The sequence below is a fragment of the Rissa tridactyla genome, chromosome 3 (assembly GCF_028500815.1).
Source record: "Rissa tridactyla isolate bRisTri1 chromosome 3, bRisTri1.patW.cur.20221130, whole genome shotgun sequence".
NCBI lineage: Eukaryota > Metazoa > Chordata > Aves > Charadriiformes > Laridae > Rissa > Rissa tridactyla.
This window is the reverse complement of record NC_071468.1, coordinates 87,349,536-87,370,917: the sequence shown is the minus strand read 5'-3', so window position 1 is coordinate 87,370,917 and position 21,382 is coordinate 87,349,536. Positions and strand designations below refer to the sequence as shown.

General features: G+C 40.0%; 1 protein-coding gene across 1 annotated transcript; it reads left to right on the top strand.

Moving 5' to 3' along the window:
• The first annotated feature begins 3,132 nt into the window (after positions 1-3,132).
• CFAP206 (cilia and flagella associated protein 206) lies at positions 3,133-20,059 on the top strand. Its single transcript, XM_054195059.1, has 12 exons — positions 3,133-3,261; positions 5,275-5,358; positions 5,678-5,768; positions 6,861-7,046; positions 7,314-7,472; positions 8,438-8,646; positions 9,479-9,598; positions 12,181-12,379; positions 13,096-13,233; positions 15,199-15,392; positions 16,479-16,622; positions 19,515-20,059. Exons 1-12 carry the CDS (start codon positions 3,154-3,156, stop codon positions 19,743-19,745), a joined length of 1,863 nt encoding a protein of 620 aa, XP_054051034.1. The 5' UTR covers positions 3,133-3,153; the 3' UTR covers positions 19,746-20,059.
• The last annotated feature ends 1,323 nt before the right edge of the window (positions 20,060-21,382 follow it).

The following is a 21,382-nucleotide window of genomic DNA, read 5'->3' as shown; positions in this document are numbered from 1 at the left end:
TCCAGCAGCAAATACGAGACCTGAAAGAAATCTTGGCTCTCTTGCTCATGTTGCAGAGGCAAGTTGCCTCGTCTGTGCCACCTCTGTCTCCAGCACTCACTGTGTACCACACACACATATTTTCTGTATACATATATAGGTGCATATGTCTACATGTTGTATGCATTTATAGGTCTATATGTATTTATCTGTACTGGGTCCAGCTGAGATGAAGTTAACGTTCTTCACAGCAACCCCTGTGATGCTGTGCTTTGGATTTGTGGCTAAAACAGTGTTGATAATACATGGGTATTTTGGCTATCTTCTTGCACAGCCTCAAGGTTTTCTTTTTACCACTCTACCCCACCCCGCAGCAACTAGACTGGGGGCAGGCAAGAAGCTGGGAGGGGACAGAGCCGGGACAGCTGGCCCAAACTGGCCAAATGGATATTCCATGCCATATAACATCATGCTCAGCTATAAAAGCTGAAGTAGAGGAGGAAGCTTTGGCTTTGGGGGTTTTGTCTTCCAAGGTGGCCATTGCTCAGAGACTGGGCATCCATCTGCTTGTGGGAGCTGGTGAGGAATTGCCTTTGAATTGCTTGGTTTTTTTTCTCTCTTTCTTTACTTTTTAAACTACTTGTATCTCAACTCACAAGTTTTCTCGCTTTTGCTCTTCCTGTCTTTTCCCCATCCCACTGCAGGGGCTGGGAGCAAGCAAGCAGCTATGTGGGTGCTTTGTTGGTGGCTGGGGTCAACCCACCGCCATCCTTTATGGCACCCAACGTGGGTGCTTGAGGAGGGTGTTGAGATAACGATGGATTTGATCGGCGCATGTTAGACTGAATTTATAGCTGTGTGGCGGTTACTTGGCAGAGATTACTAATGGCTGCTTCCAGCCTCTGCCCTTTGGAGTGTTGCTGTGTTTTGCCCAGGGAGACCTATGATAAAAATGGCCTTGAGCCTGGTGTTTGGCCCCTGCAGTGCTGCTGTCCCATTGCTCCGGGGACCATCTCATGGAGGTAATTGTTGATCTCACCTTCCTCCTCTTCTCCACAGGGGCACAGGTCTTCCCGACCATGCTGCAATGGACCCCCAGCTTCTCCGGCATCTATGCACAATAGGGACACTCGTGCTGCTGTGTGCCATCAGCCCAGTTTGGAAGCTGCTCACTGCTGATGAGGGTAATGACAGTGTCCCCATGATCCCCCACTTTCACCACCTCGGACCCCCAACACAGCAGTCCTGCTTCAGGCCTCGGCAGTGCCTCTGGGGACCGCCCCAACGGAGGATAAGGCAGAGGGATGCACCCTGGAGCAGCCGATTCCTGGGTGGGAAGGGCATGGGGGGGCTTGGGCAGGTGCCTGCAGCAGTTTTCACCCCCAGGGTGTGGGAGCTGGCACCCGAAAAGAAGTGGAGGTCTGCTGAGGTGGTGGAGCACCTAAGGGCCAGTTGGCTTGTCCACGCCAAGAAGAAACAGCAGCTCCCGGAGCGGGCCTGGGGCCTGGCCTGCTCCTTCTGGGCCCTCCTCCAGCAGCCTCGTGGGGGCAAGCCGGCCTCTGTGTCCAAGCATGTGCAAATGGACATGGCAGCCGAAGCACAGACCCAGCTGTCGGCTACCACAGGGACAAGGCTGTCATTGCTCTGCTCTGGGTGTGAAGCAGAACTATCCTTCCAAGGAGGATCTACCAGGGGAATTGGACCACCATGCAGGAAGGTGGTCTACAGTGACCTAAATAATGACCGGGTCTCCAAAGATGTGGATGATGTCTGGTGCTTGTAGGCATTGTGGTGGCAGCTGATGCAGAGCATGATGCTGGCCTACACCTGCACCATAGTGCCGAGGGACTGGCTGCCGAGAGACTGGCTGGCCACCCAGGCACCCATCATGGAGGAGCTGTCCTGCCACCTCTCAGGAGGAACCTTTGCCTGCCGCAATGCCTCCACCAGGCTGCCCTGCCACTGCCAGCAGCTCCAGACCCGGGAGCTATAAATACATTGGAGAAGGTACACAGAAATAAATCATAATCAAAGTCCATCCCTGGAAGTGTTCAAGGCCAGGCTGGATGGGGCTTTGAGCAGCCTGGTCTAGTGGGAGGTGTCCCTGCCCATGGCAGGGGGTTGGAACTACATGATGTTTAAGGTCCCTTCCAACCCAAACCACTCTGTGATTCTATAAAGCTGTGCCTGCTGCTCATCCTGCTTCCTCCTACCCTCACAAGCTTCTTCAGAAGGTATCTGTGTGTGATATATATATACATGTATATATACATATATGGCATATATGTGATATACATATACATACATATACATATATATACACATATAGAGAGAGAGCATATATGTGTACTTTTTTTTTTGTATATACACATATATGTTTGTCTGTATATATCCAGACTTACATATCCCATATATATGTTTTGCATATATACATACACCCATATACACATTTTGCCTATTCTCATATATATATATATTATATACGAGTCTATATTTAGGTACATATACCTACGTATGGTATATATGCACGTTCATACATAGTTATGTATGTATCTTTATATGTATATATGTGTATTTATGCATACCTACATATACCCATAGATGTCCCCATACATGGTTTGTATGCACATATAGATGTTTATGTACCCATATATCCCTATGTCTCTGTATACATTTGTTTGGTGTATATACAGGCACGGATGTATGTCTGTTTTGCACGTACACACGTGTATATATTCTATATCAAGATGTATTTCTCTACGTGCACCCCTTTGTGGTAAGTAAGCTCGTGTTTTGCGTTGCCGGATCTGTACCTATACACACCCCCGCCATCCATAGGAGCACCTCACCGCTCCCCCGCGGCCAGGCCGCGCCGCGTCCCCATGGCAACGGCCGGCGCCTGGGCCCGGCTGCGGGCCGCCATCGCCCTTCGCCGCCGGCCAGGCCGGGCCGGGCCGGGCAAGGGAAGCCGGGGGGCGGCCAGGACGGAGGGGGGCAGGTGAGAGCGGGACGTTTTGGGGGCCCCCGGGGTGGCGGGAGCGCTGCGGGGCCAGGAGAAGGGTGCCCCGAGCAGCGGCCGGCGGTACCGGGGTGAGGGGGACCATGCGCCACACAAGGGGTGCACCCCAAATCTTACATCAGCGTGAAGGCCGTTAACGTGTCCGTTTGTCCAGTATGTCTTGCGTCCAGGCAGAAAGCGTGCTCAAGAAAATCGTTCGCAAAATCGGCCAAGAATGTGCCGCCCGGGGACAAACCGTTTCTGAAACCTTGGTGGTGTTCATGGTAAGCGCAAATTAAATGCTTAGGGTGGGTTTTTTTTAGTTATTATTTCATCTGCGTGTTTTTCTAATCACGTTCAAATTCTGTTGTCATCCGTAAAATATTAAGATAAATATGTATTGATAGAATCATAGAATGGTTTGGATTGGAAGGAATATTTAAGACCATCCACTCCCAACCCCCCTGCCATGGGCAGGGACACCTCCCACTAGACCAGGCTGCTCAAAGCCCCATCCAGCCTGGCCTTGAACACTTCCAGGGATGGGGCATCCACAGCTTCCCTCAGCAACCTGTTCCAGTGTCTCAGCACCCTCACAGTAAAGAATTTATTCCTGATATCTAGCCTAAATTCACCCTTTCAGTTTAAAATCATCACCCCTCATCCTATCACTAGACTCCCTGATAAGGAGTCCCTCCCCATCTCTCCTGTAGTCCCCCTTTAGGTACTGGAAGGCTGCTATAAGGTGTCCTTGGAGCCTTCTCTTCTCCAGGCTGAACAACCCCAACTCTCTCAGCCTGTCTTCATAGCAGAGGTGCTCCAACCCTAACTAGCATATTGATCAGGAGTTTCAAGCCTGGGTGCCCATAGCTTGGCAGTTCAAACTGGTTTTAAGGCCTTTGCGAGGCCGGGGCTTAATTTTACACATGGTGAATAATTCCCCCGAAGTCACTGACTGGCACTGCTCAGGCTGAATGACATGAAGTGAGGACATCGACCATTCCTTTGGTCTTAAAAGTCAACAAACTTCCCTGCCCAGGCTGGGATGGCAGCAGCCAAGGCTTTCTGATTACCCGCATTGAGAAGTTTTAGAGGGGCATTCAGTGATATTCGATATAGGGTCCAAAAAACCTGAACGAGTATTTCATTCCTCTGAAATGCTATCCATGCGAATATAAGGCCCTGAAAAGGCTCCAGATCCTGAGTCCTGGGAACTTTTTGAACCCCAACTTAAGAGTTCTCCCTCAGCTTTCTCCCACAGGCAGATAAAGTGAAAAAGAGAAGTGTTCCCAAGTTTTAATAACATTTCTTCCCACTCTCATAAATGAACAAAAAGGCATGGTGCATAGGTGAATGTTTATTGCAGCAGCTATATTTATTCTTTGATGTTTACTTCTTCTCTCTATTGTGATGGATTCTTTTGTTTGTTTTTCTCTGTGGGCAAGGCCAGGTAATATAAATGGGCTGAATATTTGAAGGAGCGGGCTTGGATCACACTTAAACTAAAAATGAAATGGAATCAATCTCAGTGTTGTCCTTGGTAGACAACTATAAGTATCCTATTATCCTACCCTATTATGTGCTATAATATAGTCTGAATGCATCTGCAAAGCTGTGTCTGAAGAAAGAAGGAGCTAGGTTCTTTCTTTATTGATGGTGTAAGAACAGAATCAGCTCTTGGTAAACTTATATGTGAATGTAAATGTTTCACAGCAGTACTGTTAGTCTGCCATTTGTTTTTCCAAAAGGTGACACTGTGGCTTTAAAAAATACATTTGGCTCAAAAGCAGTATTAATTAATTAAGCATGAAAATTTTAATGAGTAAAAAACTTGTACGAGTGGCTGGCAAGATACCTAGCATGCATACCAGTTGCAAACATGCATATATTTCCCTGTATGCAGAACACTATGATTTTTTTATCCAAATGGTAAACATTTAGACTGATGCATATAACACCAACTGAGAAATTTTTAAACGACCATGATAGTTTTTTATAAAATTTTACTTAGAAAAATATTTTTCCAGGACATTTCTAAAAGCGCTGTATTTAAATATTTCTCTGCAAAGTTTGCCTCACAAATAGATTTTTTTTTTCCACTTACATCCGAGAACTGAGATTGAAACTGGCAACATGTGAAATGAAGTAACTTTGTGTCACTATCAAAGATTGAAATGGAAAAAAAAGAATAGTAAAGAAATATTGACTGCATCTGAGATTTTTCAGAAAATAAAAGGTTAGTTGCAAAGAGTATATGTTGAGATGTAAATTAATAGCTTTCTTTTGGCAATCTCTAGGTGAAAGCTGTTGTTTTAGATCCAAGAAATGACTTTAATGTGGATCAAACCCTTACAAAAAAAGATGTGCAAAATCTTATCCAGGTAATTCTGACATGATGTTGAGAGTCAGTACTTAGCTAAGACTATAGCATTATTTGCTACCTGTTCCTGTAACTAAAATGCCGGTTTATTTTGATATGATTACTTTCAAAAATTTAATGCTACTTTATTCTCTTGGTTTTGTAGCTAAAGACTGGACTGTGTGTTTCTTCATGTTTGCTTATACTTATAGATGCCTTATATAGAGAGAATGGTAGCGAGGGAGCTCTACTGCTGTAGTGAAACCTGTAGCACAGCTACTCTCGGTTCAGGTGTTTCCACAGTGATGACAAAGAACTCACTTGTCTGTCTCTCTTCTTAGCTCTGTGTTACCAGACTGCTTGACACAACAAACCCATCCCTGAGCACAATTAAGATGCAAGTTTACTTTGATATGAACTATGCAAATCGAGGTAATTTCAAATATGTTTTCATAGAAGAATTTGATGCCGAGCTTAGGTTTTAATATCTCTTTCTGCGGGGATAATAGTGATTCCTGTTAAATGACTGCTGGCAGTAAAGCAAAATAAAAAATGCTGGAAAAATATACTATAGAGGAGTATGGTGTTTCAGTACGGATATAATAGGGAAAAAATGTACATTAGATTTGAGAGTACAGTAATCTCATCCTATCCAATGTACTGAATGTAATGTGGGATCAATTATGCTTTCAGGTGCAGTGGCTAGCTGCCTTCAGCAATAAAAACTTGCGCTGCACCTTTGTGTCTGAAAGAGAACCAGTACCCAGAAGCGCACTCATGAATCTGAAAGAGAACTTGATGTTTTATCAATATCCCTAATTGACAGATATGAGCAATCTTGAACCATCAGTTACAGTTTTAACCAAGTATGCTTTGGTCTCATCAGTGGTAACTTCATATAGCCTGAGAATGGGAATGTGTAAGAGAACTGAGATGGGGAAAATGTCTCTGCTGTAGCTGTAACTTCAGATCTCAATGGGACAGTGAAGACTGGCTGGGACACAGAAGACATAGAACAAGAGTAGACAAAAAATAAACATTTCTGTGCGAGGAGGTCATGAAAATGTTTTCTTGTTAGCATGGATTAAAACCAAAAATTAGCAACACTAAGAAGCTGCTCCAAAGTCTTCTGGACTCAATTAGCTCAATAACCTCAATAAATCCAGTAAGATTCTGATTCAGAATTTAGGCATGTAATTTCAGGTGTGTATGAAATATGTGCGTTAGGCCCTATTGTAGTCAGAGGAGTCCAGAGAGCCACAGGCTTGCTGCTTAATTTGGCCTGAATAGTTCTCTGGACTCTACTATGATGTTGACTTTATGATGTTAATCATGCTAATTATGTTAATGGTCAACTCCACTGTTGTTAATTATAATGGTATGGTACCTTGAATATCTCTTCCACGTATCTGTGCTTTAGAAATATTAAGTTGGTGCTCTGACGGTGGAAATGAATTGCTCCCTCTGTATAAGCCAAATTCCAAAGAATTTAGATAGCACTTTCTAACTGTCCTTCTTTCCTAGCTGAATTACTCAGTGAGCAGCACCGTGTTCTGGAGGGAAGGCTGGCTCCTGTAGTCAGAGATATCACAGAGAGTCGCCCTCGTGTACAAGAAATAGAGAGTGTGTATCAAACGATCGTTAGCTATGTGCTGCTGAGCTCCGGCCTGGGATCCCCAACAGATATTGAAGTTGTCAGGGAGGTAACAGGTCAGTAAACTCCCAGATGTGAAAGTGGGCTTTTCTTATTGAAAAATAAAATTTCACCTTCTCTTTGCTGATCTTTAGATACAGATGTGGTAAACTGTGATGAATGTTTACTACTCAAAACTGTCACCACTCAGCCTTGAAGTCTAAATTTGCCATGGATTTCCTACTTTTTGCAGTTGTTCAGGAGAAGGTATTTTTGCTTGTTTAATGATTTTCTTTTCTGTTCCCTCCTATTGAGGGTTTTCTCACCCTTTGTAATGCTTATAGCTGGCCTGCAAAGCGTGTTCCCCCAGAGAGAGATGATTACTTTCATCTCACTCAGTAAGAAGAACAAAGAACAACAGCTGAAAAATCTTGCCAAGCTAGTCACAGGAATTCGTTTGTACAACAAGGAATGCGGGAAAGGAGGAAGCAGCATTGATGACTGTAAGTAGACAACTGCATTTGGGCTGTGTATTCCCAATTAATTCTTGTGGCTTTCTTCACTGGAGCAGCTCCAACAATATCCCATCTCGCTAGATAAACAGCTTTGACTCAGGGTCTGTAAACCTGAGGGAAAAATACATATTTGGTATTTAATTATAGGTTTCCATGTAGGCTACCACGTTTTAGCTAAGCGGGAGCCCAATGTGGTTGATATGGAACGATTACATGTATTAACCTAATGCACTAATTTACCTCATGATAACTTGTTCCTTGATCCCTTGCCATTAAGTGAATTAAATATGTAATGTTTACCTTTAAAAGCACTTAATTAAAATCTTGGAAGGACACTGTCAATCCAATTACAATTTTCTGTTGCATATGTGTAATGAGGAGTAATAAAAGTTGCTGGTGCATTATCTGTATTCTGATAATTTAGTGTAACCTCTCCTGATTCTTAACATGTTCTCAAAAATCTTTTGCATTTTGAATCCTCATCAGCAGAAATGTTTTTGTGAATATGCATGTAGTATTGAAGCTCAGACTTTGTAAGGAAGGTCTGCAGCCCAGTTTTAGAGGAAACGGAGAACTGAAAATTGTGCTAATTGCCTCAAGTGTCTCAGGAAACCCACGTCAGAAGTATCAACTGAGTTGTATCTACTATAAAGCAAGTTTTCTCACAGTCCTTGACTTGACTGTGGTATTTCCTCACCTTTAATTCTGACTATTTGTGAGATGATCTTTAAGGTCCCTTCCAACTCTAACCATTCTGTGATTCTATGATTCTATTTGGAACCACTTGACTAGTAAGATACAGTGGCTGAATCTAGTATGCAAGCATTTGGAAATGCATGAATATAAGGACAAAATTTAGAAATTTTATTGGAATTCTACTTTGCTTGAATACTGCACTGTAATCTTTTGCTATTGATTAAATTAATGTTTTTATATGTATTCCGTATAAACAGTGCCAGCCATTCTGAATGAATCCATTCCATCAGCTACGCAGACTGTTGATGAAAGACTTAATACTTGCCATAGGCTTGCCCACCAGTACACAGCTCTGTTGGAATCCATGCAGGAAGACCAACATAGATATGCACAGCTTAGTTCTTTTAAATTAAAAGAAGCACTGTTCAATGTGAGACAATATGAGGCCTTCCTTTGCATCCTTCTGGTGAGATACCATCATGTTATATCCTGTGGGTTTTTATTGCAGGTGGAATGTATTCAAGTTACCTACTTGTACAAGACAGAAATATAAGAAAAATGATTCAGAAATAAATGAAATAACTTTAATCTCAATATATGAGAGCCTATATCATCTGTCATGCTGAACTTTGTACCTAATTTACTGGGACTGGTTACTGTCAGGTAAAAGACAAAATCTACTGATTGTTTGCTGCAGTGTAACTGTGCTTCCATTTCATTTCTGGAGGTTTCCTTTTGTGGTTAAGTTCATTAATGAAGGACTGAAAAAAGTAGGACTTTTTTCTTGTTTGCATACTGATGCCAAAAGGCATGAGAGAAAAAAATCTCCTTGCTCAATCTATAAATCATATTAACTTTAGTCTGCAGACATCCCAAACACATATGGAGTTATCAGAAGTCTTTGAAGAATACAATTTAAATTCTTTAATTTATTTTTTTTTTAATGAAGACCTTTTCATTTGTCTGTTGAGAAACCACTGAGTTTTATTGTTTTTTCCTGTATATCATAAAATTTGGGAAAATATTTCTCTTTTACCTTTTTCATTTCTCTTCGTTATAAAAAACATAGAGGTTTTCTATAAAAATTACTAGCATATGTTTGAGAGAAGCACCTGGTTTTACAGCTGAACACTTAAGTAAAAATGTATTTTATGGAAAGTTAGGGTACATTTCGTTCCTTAAAACAGTTGTCTGAAAATAGTTCAATGAAGAGGGCCGAGTAAATACTTATTACTAAATACTAAATAAATTGATTTTTTGACTGTCATACTTCTTACCTGAAGTAGTTCTCTTTGCAGTCTGATGCAATTACAAGTGCTCAAGAAGTGGAAAACATGAATGTGCAGTTTGCAGCAACAATGGAGCAGTTGAAAAACACAGTGCAGAATAAGGTTTCCATAGATACCAAAGACGTTTTTGTAAGTGTTTTGAATGGAAAATGTATTTCTTGTTAATTATAAAGAATTACTGAAGTATTACAAAGTACTTTACCAGTGTATTTTTGTATAGTTTGTGTTAAGAAAAGGCCTACTTTATTTTCTATTTTAACAGCATCTGTGATTTTTGAAGGGGCAACTAAACTAAAAGACTTGATCTCAAGGTAAAAGCAAAGCAAGGTACAAAAAGGCAGAGAAGGAATTAAATAGTATTTTACTATAAGTGTCTTGAGTAATTTGTCAGTATTTGTAGATTTACAGTGATATTTTCCATTTTGTGCAAATATTCTCTCCTGTTCCTTGCAGAAATAGTAAGAGCACAATGATGACAGATAACAGCACATCAGAGTGTGATTCTTTTAAAGACCCTCCAGAAAGCAATTCCTGTAATTACAGTATGACTCCTTGATATAATTTTTCTAAAGAAATCAGGTTTCTGTGATGGAGGTTTCAGCCTCTTTACCCCTCCCAATAGCTTTTGAGCCTGTTGGCCAGTTTCAGTCAAATTTGTCAGGCTGGAGATCTCAGAGTATGTTATTTTCTGCAAGTTTTGTGAAAAACCAAGCAATTAGAGAGGCACAATTAGAGCCCTCCTAAGATGAGGTGTGAAATGGGAATGCCACAGCTACCTGCTGGTTTGTGTGCTGTCTGGCCAGTGAGTGACCTCTGCGCAGTCGATGTTCCGTACTGTTTCACCCTTAGTTGGGAGCTACAGGACATGGGAGGGAGGAGTTGGAGGAAAAAGGAATGAGTGATGTGAACTGCAGGTATTGTGAAGGAGGGTGCTAGGTGACCTTGTGAAAACCTGGGATTATTATGATGGCATGGTGTAAAGGAAATGGGAGAGAAATGTATCGAAAACCAGCTTCATTTAATTTGCTTGTCATGGAAGAGCTCATTATTTCGTGTGATGTGTCTATCATTTTGGTTCCTTGTCGTTAGCTGCTGAACTAGCATGCAGTTAGGTATGTTAGGTTATATTTCATCCTTCTAAACAAATAATTAGAAAGCAAAATAAAGTCTAATATGGAGGAGGGAGGAAGGAAGATCATGCCCCTACCACCTACTCAGGAGTATTTTTTACACTTCCTGTAAGGGCATCTGAGCTGGAAACTCTTAGGAACAGAATTTTGACTGAGGTGCATCTCAGATGTGATCTGACACTTCAGTTTATGTGCGCTTGTGATTTTGTAAACCAGATATTCTCATTTGGAGAACATTTCCCCCTCTTTTCCAGCTGCTCAGAGCAGCTTTTTTTTCTTCTTCGTGGGTCTTAAGTCACTGATACACACATTACCCTTTTCCCTACAATCTGTCTGCTGTTGTCCTCCTCCTTCCTAGCTTTTCTTCTCTCTTTGGGTTGGTTAGTTGTTTTTTCTTCTCTGCTGAAGACAGAATATGTAATGTGTCTTTCAATTTCAGGTCTTTTGGAGGTAGAGATTTCCCTATTACAGCACTATTTAAATAGTTCTTTTTTTTGGCTAGTTGCTGAGAAGCTGGATCCTGAGGGACTGTAGAGAAGTGGGTCATTCTGCCATCTAAAATCTGTAGGATAAGGCCTACATATGTTGTAAACATTTGTTTTAGGAATCATAGTAGATTTCATTAATATTCTTTGTTTATTCTAGTAAGAATGATTTTGATCTTGCTGCCTCTCCTTTAGTTTCTTCCATTTTTGTAACCATAACATTTCCACAATGTTAGTGATGCAGATGAATTCCAGAGCTGACTCTGTTGGCTGTTCTTATAATAATGTTGTTAACATGCATAAAATATAATGTTGTTAGCTTACATTTCAGGTTTGTTGAATCTCTTCCCATAAATGGTCTGTGTGTTTAGATGTAACAGGGCACATTTTATGTCACTGTCATTGAAATCAGCATTTATACTCAAAGCTCATAGGCTTCTTCTATGTTGTGGTTAGAAGAGGCTTAATTGAAAAGTAAAATTACGGAAAAGAAAATTGGTTCCATTTTACCTCAAACCAGGACATTCTGTATGTGTGTACACCTGTATGTCAGCATCGCTACTGGGAATGGCAGCTTCCAGTTTTGTCCCGAACCCTGTACCACTCTGAAGAGGCTTGCACACCATTAATTTGACACACGTGATGGCCTGGGGGCCGTAGTAGCCAGTCACTCTGGAAGCAGGGCAGACAAAATAACAAAACCTCATAGTTCGTGTGGTTTTACTTCATTTGGTAGTTAACAGGTGCATTTCTTGTGGTCCTTCTCATTCCCCTACGCCTTATTTTCAGTTATAAAACTGTACTGCCCAATTCCAAGGATGGTCTCAGAGTAACATATTTGGGAAGGGCTTTGGAGTAAAATGTAGAAAAGTACCATTCTGGCCAATGGCCATACATGATGGACATACGTGCTTTGGGTGTACGTGATGGGAGCTCCTCTTACAAATCCCAGGAGTTCCCCTGGAATTTCCAGGTGCTGAAAGCTTTGGAGGTCAGCCCCACTTTGTCTGTAACAGGGTTTGTTGTGCACAGGACTTGAGTTATGCTGCAGACATAAACCAGTTCTGGATTTCAGATCGTTTTCTTTATTTTCTAGCCTCTCTTTGTTGCACTTTCTAACCTCTGGAGTGGCTTTCAGAATGAGATACTACTGCTAAGCTTCCTCACAAATATGACTAACAATCTGCAACAGTTCTCGGAAATCCAATCACAGCTTTTTCCTGAGGAAGTGCTAACATCTCTTCTGGAAGGAGTGACTGTGAAAAGCGACGAGGAAAGGATAAGAGAAACCATGGGTACTGAAAGTTATTACTTTTCTGTTTTCCTTCATTTTCCAAGATTCTGTGGTTTGAATTTTATTTACAGAAGGTGCTACACATTGATTTTTTTTTAATAATCAGAATTTACACAGTAAATTGAAATGGGTTTTGTAGTGTGTGGGTTTATTTTCATGTAGTGTAGTTTGGGCTATTATTTTTATACATAAAATTAAAATATAGCTACTAGATACAAACATACCTTATGAAAATGGCAGAATGATCAGAGTAGAATATTTCTACATTATTTTTTTGTACATTTCTTAAGTTTGCTTATGTCTTTTTATGCCTTTCAGAGCTTCTGAAATGGAGGGGGGGGATAAAAAAGCTAATTTAATGATGCTTTGGTTACCAGAAGTATTTGTTCATAAGATGGTATCCCTAGTAACCAAGTTGTACTCCAGGGGGTTTGTATTGCGTGAGTGTGTCAAAGCAAAATAGAAGAATAAGATACTGCCTTCCTGTTCTTGCCCCCTGTTTCCAAAGTAAACTAATGCTACTAAAGAAGGCTCATGCAGGACTGATTTTTCAGTAGGATCTCTCCTAAGGCAGGGCTAAAGTTTGGCTTTTGGGATCTGGGCATTGCAGGTCATCCTGTGAAGACCACAGGAATCCATTCATCCTATAACATTATTACATTTTAAACATCTGATGTTTTGTTACTGTAATCCTTCCTTTGTTAAACCTTTTCTTAGGAACCAGAGTGAATGTTTCTGATTTCAAGAACCAAGAATGGCTTTTTCCAGAAACTACTGATAATTTTGATCAGTTGCTAATCCAGTACCATGGTTTCTGTGCACATGCGATTGGTGTGAAAGGCCTAACCCTCCCAGGTACGCTTTGCAGTTAGGTCTTTTTCTTACTTTATCTGTACGAAGTACTAGTGAAAATGTAAACGCATGTTCTGAATGTATCTTCTTATGTCAAGGCTGGAGTAGTGTATTTTCATGTTTGTAATTTTCACCCCAGCTAACTTATTTCCCCTGTTAGAGCATTTTTCTTTTAAAAATACCCAAATAAACTGTCCTAAATAGAAGGTAGAAGGTCTTCAAGAGAAAGCAGGCATGAGCAAGCGGAGGCAGAAACAAGATGGGATGGATTTTCCTCCTGGTATATGTGCATCTGTGTAACCGACACTGCATCTGAATGCAGGTTGTTAATGTGTTTTAATACAGGAAGAGGAAAATGGTCATTCCTTCTATTTTGCGTGTCTGTCTGTTGCAAACACACCCATTCATGCCTATGTCATATGTATTTTTAAACAGCGGTTATAAAGTACCAAAAATCTCTGAAAAGAATGCGAAAGTGCACTTGATCAAGTCAACTAATCATAGGAAATTTTTTGGTATCTTCGAGGGTCATTTGTCTTGAAAAACTTATTTCAGCTACCCCATAAGTTTGTGTTTTCTGTCTCCCTATCCTTTAGAGAACCTATATAGAATTTTTTTAAACCTACAGGATGTTGGAAGAAAAATATTGCCATTACTTGGCAGTATTAAAAAATAGGTATTTCAACAGCAATGTAAATTACTTACACTTATTTAGTATTGCATATGAGAACAGCTGCCCTGTGTTGGACTGAAGGTCTCTCTAGCCCTGTATCCAATTTCTGGATGTAGTCAGTCATGAACACATGAAGATTATGAGAAATCAAGGAGGAATGATCCTTCCTTAATTATATCCTTCTCTGTTCTAGCAATCAGTGGTATGGGATTTCCTCAGGTAAATATTGTGTCTGTACCCTTCTGTTGAATAATCCTTGATAGAGGTTTTTCATTTACCTAATTGCTTTTTGAATCCATTTAGAGTTTTCCGTGGGATATTCTTATTGTCAGGAGTCCCACAATTATATATATTATGAAAAGGTACCTCTTTTTGAGATGGTTTTAAGCTCTGGCTTGATAATTTCATCAAAGACCTGATAGTCTCTCTATTAGGAAAATTAGCAAATAGTAATTTTATATTGCACACAATTTGTGGTTTTATAACCCCGTATCATATTATTTCTCTTCAATTGCTTCTTTTTAATGCTGAAGGGGCCTCTTTCTTCAATTCCTTCTTCTGTGAAAGGTATTCCGACCTTCTCATCGCTCCCAGCTCCCTTCATTTTACTTTTTCTTATTCTGCTGTGTTGGAACAAAATGTAGTGTTACAAATGTAGCATATAGGTTGTTATAATGTTGGGGTTTTTCTCCCCCTCTGTTTGCGTCCTAATAATTCCTGACATTCTTTTTACATTTTTGATTGACACTGAGTAGTGCCATTTAATATTTTCAAGGCACTGTCTATGATGATTCTAGGTCTTTCCTGGGCAGTGACAGCTGAAGCAGAGCCTGCCACCGACTTTGAGCTCAATTTGTGTTTTCCTGTATAAGTTATTTGGCCTTTATTGACATTTAATTTTCTCTCTTAATTTATTGTCCAACTTCTCAGCTGCTTCATCTGCTTCTTCAGTTAATTTCAGTGTTATGCCCTTTGGTGTAAATGGACTGCTGACCTGCAATCAAATATTTGCTGGAGATTATAGGGGAAACATTTGTGGGTATGGGCTGTTTTCCTATGCCTTTGCTATAGGTGTTTTATCTGATGTTTTTCTGGCAGACATGACTGACCTAACGAAATAGACTTTTCTGTATTTAAAAAGCTTGCTTTCAGGGATTTATTATGATTTCAGAAAAAAAAAGGAAGTGAAACTGACTTGAGGGAAACATAGAATCTTGATTACAAATGTCTTTTGTATTGGATATCATACTGTTCAGTATTTCATTGTGTGGTTTGTTTTGGGGTTTTTTTTTTAGGAAATCCTGCTATTGGAATTTTAAAGCACAAGGAGAGATGTTATGTTTTCAGTTCCAAAGAAGCTGCATACGTCTTTGCTCAAGATCCAGATAAGTTCATTCAACTGAACGTAGAAAAAGCAAAAGAACATGCAGAGCTAATTCTGCTGCTTGAGCTTTATCATCAGTTTGAATACCTTGCTCTGCATAAACAGGTACATATTGCCCATGCCTTTTGCTGAAGAGTTGTTGGGTCACTCGTTCTGTCCTTTCTAGAACATAAAAAGAATAGATGATACCCAGCTTTAGAAAAGAAGTATAATCATCTGTCTATCATACTGAATATCTGAAGGTCCATCTTTTCCAGATCTTCACAGTGTTGATAAGAAACATTTTCCTTAAGGAAATGATGTTCTCACCTTATCTCTTCACAGGAGAATATGTAGAGACAAAGGATTGTGGCAGCGATAAAAGCTGTTTGTCCTTAGTCTAGAAAGATCCTGTGTCTGATGTTTCTTTTCCTCGTTTTTGCAAAAGTAACTTAAAGAAACAGTAAATAAATGCAACAGAAGATAAGCCAGATACCATATTAACTGGAGCTTTAGCTCAGCAGTTCATCAGTATGTGCTGGATGAGGGTGTAGTGATATCTGGGGACAGGAATTATGGAATATATTACAAAATGAAAGGGGACTCATTAATAATGAACACGACAATGCTACCATGTGAAATCCAAAGACTTGATTTGGATTCATAGGCATTTCTCTGATACATTGTGAATTCTAGGTCCCCAGCAATGGAAAGAAGGTAGTCTTGAACTGGGCCTTGGTGAGAGAGGTATAGTTTATATCCTAGCTCTGGCAGAGATGTACCCACTTCTCCCAATTATGATTTGTGATTTTTAGTCCATCCATAAAGATAAACTGAGGTGCCTGCATCATAAAATACTGATGGTGATAGTGGGATCCCTTTTTACCAAAATCCAATGACTGAGCACTCACTCAGGATATGAGAGTCTGAAATTCACCTGTGGCCTCTGCCTAAAGGGTTTTCTGTCAGAAATTAAATACATCAAATACTTAATGGTTTCTTCTTTTTAGCAGGGGGAGGGGGAACAAAAATATTGTTGAATGTAAAAGTCATTAGCCATTTGTGGTTTGCAGGTTTCTATTTGCTTTTAAAAAGTAGCATATTTTTCTACGTATGTATGTATTTTTTCTAAAAATATGCTATTTTTCTTAGATGCCTGTATTCTTCTCATTAATGCCTTGCTTGCTTTTGCGTTGTTTTTTTTTCATCCAGGCCAGAAATGCAGGCAAATATTTGATGAAACCAACCACAAAATGTGACAGTAGTACTCAAACTGATACTCATATCTTGCCTCCAACTATTGTGACATCCTATGAATGGAATGAATGGGAACTGAGAAGAAAAGCTATAAAACTGGTTTGTACTGTTATTACCGTATTTTCGTTATTGGATAACAGAGTTCAAAATAAATTATTGTAAACTTTTGTTCCTTGCATACATCTGATTTTATTAGATTTTAATAATAGATTTTTAATCTTATTCAAAGATGCACACTTCTGTTACAACTGGCTCAATATTTTTTTTCCAGGTATTTTCTCTCCTTATTTCTAGACTTTCTTAATCTCACACTTTTTCTGTATTTTTCCCCAGTTTTATGAGCAGTACTTCCACTGCTAAGTCTATTAATTCCAAATTTTTCAGTTGCGTTCTTTAAGTAATAAGAGTTTGTTGATTAGCGTTTGAATTTTAAAATTGTTTCTCTACGCTGAAATAAATTTAACAGGTTGAAGATATTGCTATATACTTTCTTTGTAAAAAAAAAAAAAGGTTGCAGAAAGGTTTGCATCAGGCAAAACTTTATTGCAAGTTGAGCAATTTCTATTAATATTCCTCACCATCAAGTTAGAGGAGGAAAAATGTATTAACTTGCAGACAGGATGGTTAAGAATACCTTTGGAGGTGTTTGACCCTGCAGAAGATTTATTTATCCATCCTTGAAAGGTATCAAAGCATAAGATTGTTTCCTTTTTTTGTGTAATGAAATATTTTTCATTTGATCATGATTCTTCATGTTTGCTAAAACCAATCCTGCTTTTTTTTGGAAAAAAACCCAAACCAAACCATAACAAAAAACCCCCAAATTTTCCCTCTTTCCTGTAGGACCAATCTGGAGAGGTAAGAAACAGAGCAAGTAGGTTTTGTGTTGTGTATATAATCCAGAGGAAGCGTTTGTTATACTATCATGAAGATTTTCTGCGAGACTGGAATATCAACTGGACACAGAACACTGCAGGGCTGATTTTTTTTTTCTGTGAACAGATGCACTAGGCAGGCCTGTGGTCTGCTGTGCAGCCTATTTCCTTCCTGTTGTCCTTTTTGCCATGAAATCTCCAACATTATAAAAGGAAACCAAAATTTTGGACTGAGAAGTCTTGCCAGTGTTAACTGGTTTATAAAAGATTCTAAATAATAGTTGTTACTGAGGTGTATGGAGAAGCCAATTAGGTTTACAAGAGGCCTAGCTAAAAGCCTCCTTTGCTTCTGTAATGGACAAAAGTACATAAATAAATGTAAGATGTGGTCAGTGGTTTACCTGTAGCATAAGCAAAGATGGATGTTTATTAAGAGCTGAGCATGAAGACCATTCACAAGCAAATTTGTAGCTCATTAGTTTGAAATATTTACAGAAAGTACTTTAAAGTACTGAGGGTGTTTTAGCCTCAGATGTCCATATGGGAGATTAGCGATGCTGAGTTGAAACAAAAAATCCCAGATGCATGCAGAAGTGTTTTGTCTACGGCAACTATGCTGAATTTGTAATATGGAGGTGATATCAAATGCTAAAATAACAGAAACAGCTTACCAACGCATCTGTGAATTTTATACTTTAAGGGGAGCATCGGACATACTTGTGGGTTTTGTTAGAGGATGAGCTCAGATCCCTTGGGGTTTTTTTCTGTTGTTCATACTTGGCCAGAAAACTTGTAGTGATATGAAGTGTTAAAATGTGACTTTGTTGGAACACCTATTTGATGTTAGAAGTAAAATTTTCAGCTCACATTTGTTTTTCTGTGCAAGCACAGTTCCTTGCAATAGCATTCATTCAGTTCTCAAGAGGGACAAACTTAGCAGAGAAACAATACCTCATGCTTGCTCTTGTTTTAATTCTCAGCAAAACCCTTGGGAAAAAAAGACTAAAATATAGTCTGTCTTTCCATGCCACCTCTTCTGTAAATTCCTGATTGTTCTTTTCTGTGTTTTCCATGATGACACTGTGCATAAGATTCAACTGTAGATTAAGATATCAAAATGTGTCTACATATGGGTGCTTCAACTTCCATTCCAGGTGAGAGAGACCGAGCTAGTGGAGTCTGGAGAGTATTTTGGCTCACCCTGATATAAACACCGAATTTGGCCAACTTAATCACTCTCTCCAGCTTCCACTGACTCCAGTCTCCACTGACGGGACTGGACTCCAGGGACTTTCTCACTTACATGTATGTAGGGGTCTGAATCCTACCACATAAGACTGGATTTTGTATATTTTGATGACAACTACACGTCACATGATTTACAGTGTTTCACCTCATTGCTGACATAGAAGGCTCACTGGAATAGGGAAGATTTTGTTGTTTCAAGTGCTGACTTCGTAACATTAACACTTTGTGAGAAGTGGGAGTTTTGTTGTATCTACAGCAGTTTCTGTGATTAAACAGAGCTTTAATCATAAATTACCTTACCTTTTGCCCCTTGCCAAGGGGTTAATGCGCAATGTGTGGAAAGAAGGCTTTTTTTTTTCCTTTTTATCTGATACTTTGTGACACCAACACCCAAACGTTATCGCATTCGGTAGAAACCAGTCCAAGGCTTGATCCTGTAGTTTGGTTATCCACAGTATTCAGGATCCTCAAACTTGTTTTAGGTTGCAGATGCCCAGAGAGATTTATCCACCTACCACCACATTCAGATTGACTGAAATTAGTTTGAAGCACTGGAAGAGCTTACCACGAAAGCATTTTATTCTAACAAAACAAAGGCTTCAGCATTTAACAGAACTTGAAGCACAGTGAACAAAGGAAAATACGAAAGCAGTAAGAGGCTGATTTAAAATTGTGTGTTCACATGTCCTATTAGTCCAGGAGTTATCAAATCACAGTTGCAACCGTGTACTGACAGTAGGGTGAGGTGGGCCGTGTGCCAGGTTTGTGAAGCCCATAGATCTAAAATAAATCAATGCAGCGATGTACACACTAGTGCTAAAACGTTCAAACAAAATTTTGCTTAATCTGATTCTTTTTGTGTCTTTAGGCCAATTTGCGCCGCAAATTAACGCATGCCATGCAGACTGATCTCAGCCATATGAGAAGAGATAACTCCACCCAAGTGTACTTGCCAAAAGATGTCAGCACCCAGACGACGCGTGACAGCTCAAGCAATGTGCCCAGACCACAGGTTTTCTTGGAAGGTCTCCGAGGAGGATCATCACCTACTACTCATATGGTCAAAGTGGACTTAACAAGACCAGCAGATGAAAACTAAGCGAAAATGAGAAACCTAAAGATATGTATTGAATGTGTATATAAAAATTCCTGCATATATCTGAATTAAGATACAAAAGATTTTACTATGTCTGTTGATTCCAGGAGCAGTTGATTTCTTTCATTTATCTTATCTGTTAGGGCTGCTGACAATTTAGAATCAAGTGCAATTTAGAATCAAGATGTTCCCAAAGACTTTAACTTAAACTAACATTTAAATGTAAAGTGTGTGTTCTGGGGTTTTCTTGAAGTTTTAATACAACGATTGCTTGCTGAAACACCTTCCTTAAGAGCCATGTCTTTGGTACACGGAAAGGATGATGTAAGATAAATAGCTTTTTTAAGATACGGGGCCGACACTGCAGCTCCTACAGAGGCGTAATTCCCATTGGTGTGAAATAAAACTGACCCCAAGGGGGAGTCACAGGAATGTCACAGCTCCACCCTTTAGAGCAGAATCGTCAAGAAGGTCAAACCAGCAAAATGAAATCCATCGGGGTCCTTGGGCCTGTCCATCCGTGCTGCCTCTGCAGGGTAACAGGCGTCAGGGTAATGAGCGTAGGCCAAGGCAGGGAGCTCGAGAGGAGGGAATCCGTCTCGGGTGGCTCTGGCAGCCTTTTAGGTCTCCAGTAATTTCTGTATTCATTGGCTAACCAGCATGCTGGTGGGAACACTGGAAACCACCGGAACTTGACATTGGGCCACCTTTTTGACAGCTCTGTTTCACTTGTGTTTGAAAAACTAAAGCACAACAGGAAAAGGTCTTTAGCTTTATTTCATTGTGGCAGGGAAATATGTGCCAGCTCTGATAACACAACCTGAACCATTTGAGCTTTAAGATGAAAGTTCTTCCCAAAGTAGGGAGTACTTTAAACAGAGATACTTTCAAAACAACAAAGAGCTCCACAACTTATTATCTGCAGAACATCCAGGTGTAAACTGTGATTGCACAGGGCGTGCTACGCTTTCTAAGTCTCTTTCTTTGGCCAGGTGCAGCGTGGTGCATCGTGGTTTCCTGGGTCATTGTTACACAAACTTGTGATGACGAAGCTTGAAGATTCAAGCTACTGGGTGATTTTTCTGCAGCGTTGTGTGAGGTAGCATTCTCTTTCCGTTTCGCTGTCTCCAAGGCTCCACTTTTTATTTAAAGTTATACAACTGGGACAAATCCACAAGGCGTTACACAATAAAAGGACCAGGAGAGGAGCACAGCAAAACGTTAGCTAAAGTAGTTTCCAGCAGGTGATTTTCTCTTTTGTAAAAAACTAATCAGTGGCAGCCAGATGTGCCACTCCTCCATGTTTTTCAATGATGAGCTGGCACCGATTTTTAGATTTATTAATAAAAACATGACCGCTGTTACCAGCTGCAGCGTTTTTTATTCAGAGAAAACACCCTGTTGCTGCTTAATGAAATACTTTCTGTTGCTGTCATCTCCATGTATTTTTATCATCATTTGCTTTGAACCTTTTATGTTAAAGTTCTTACTTTGAACCAACAAACTGGTCTTTTAAGAATACATAAACGCATTGATTTAAAAGAAAACTGATGAGTGACAATCCCTTTTATCCCACTTACTCTTTTCTTTCCCATTTGGAGAAGCTACTGCAGTATTGTAAAATGCTGGGGAATACGGTT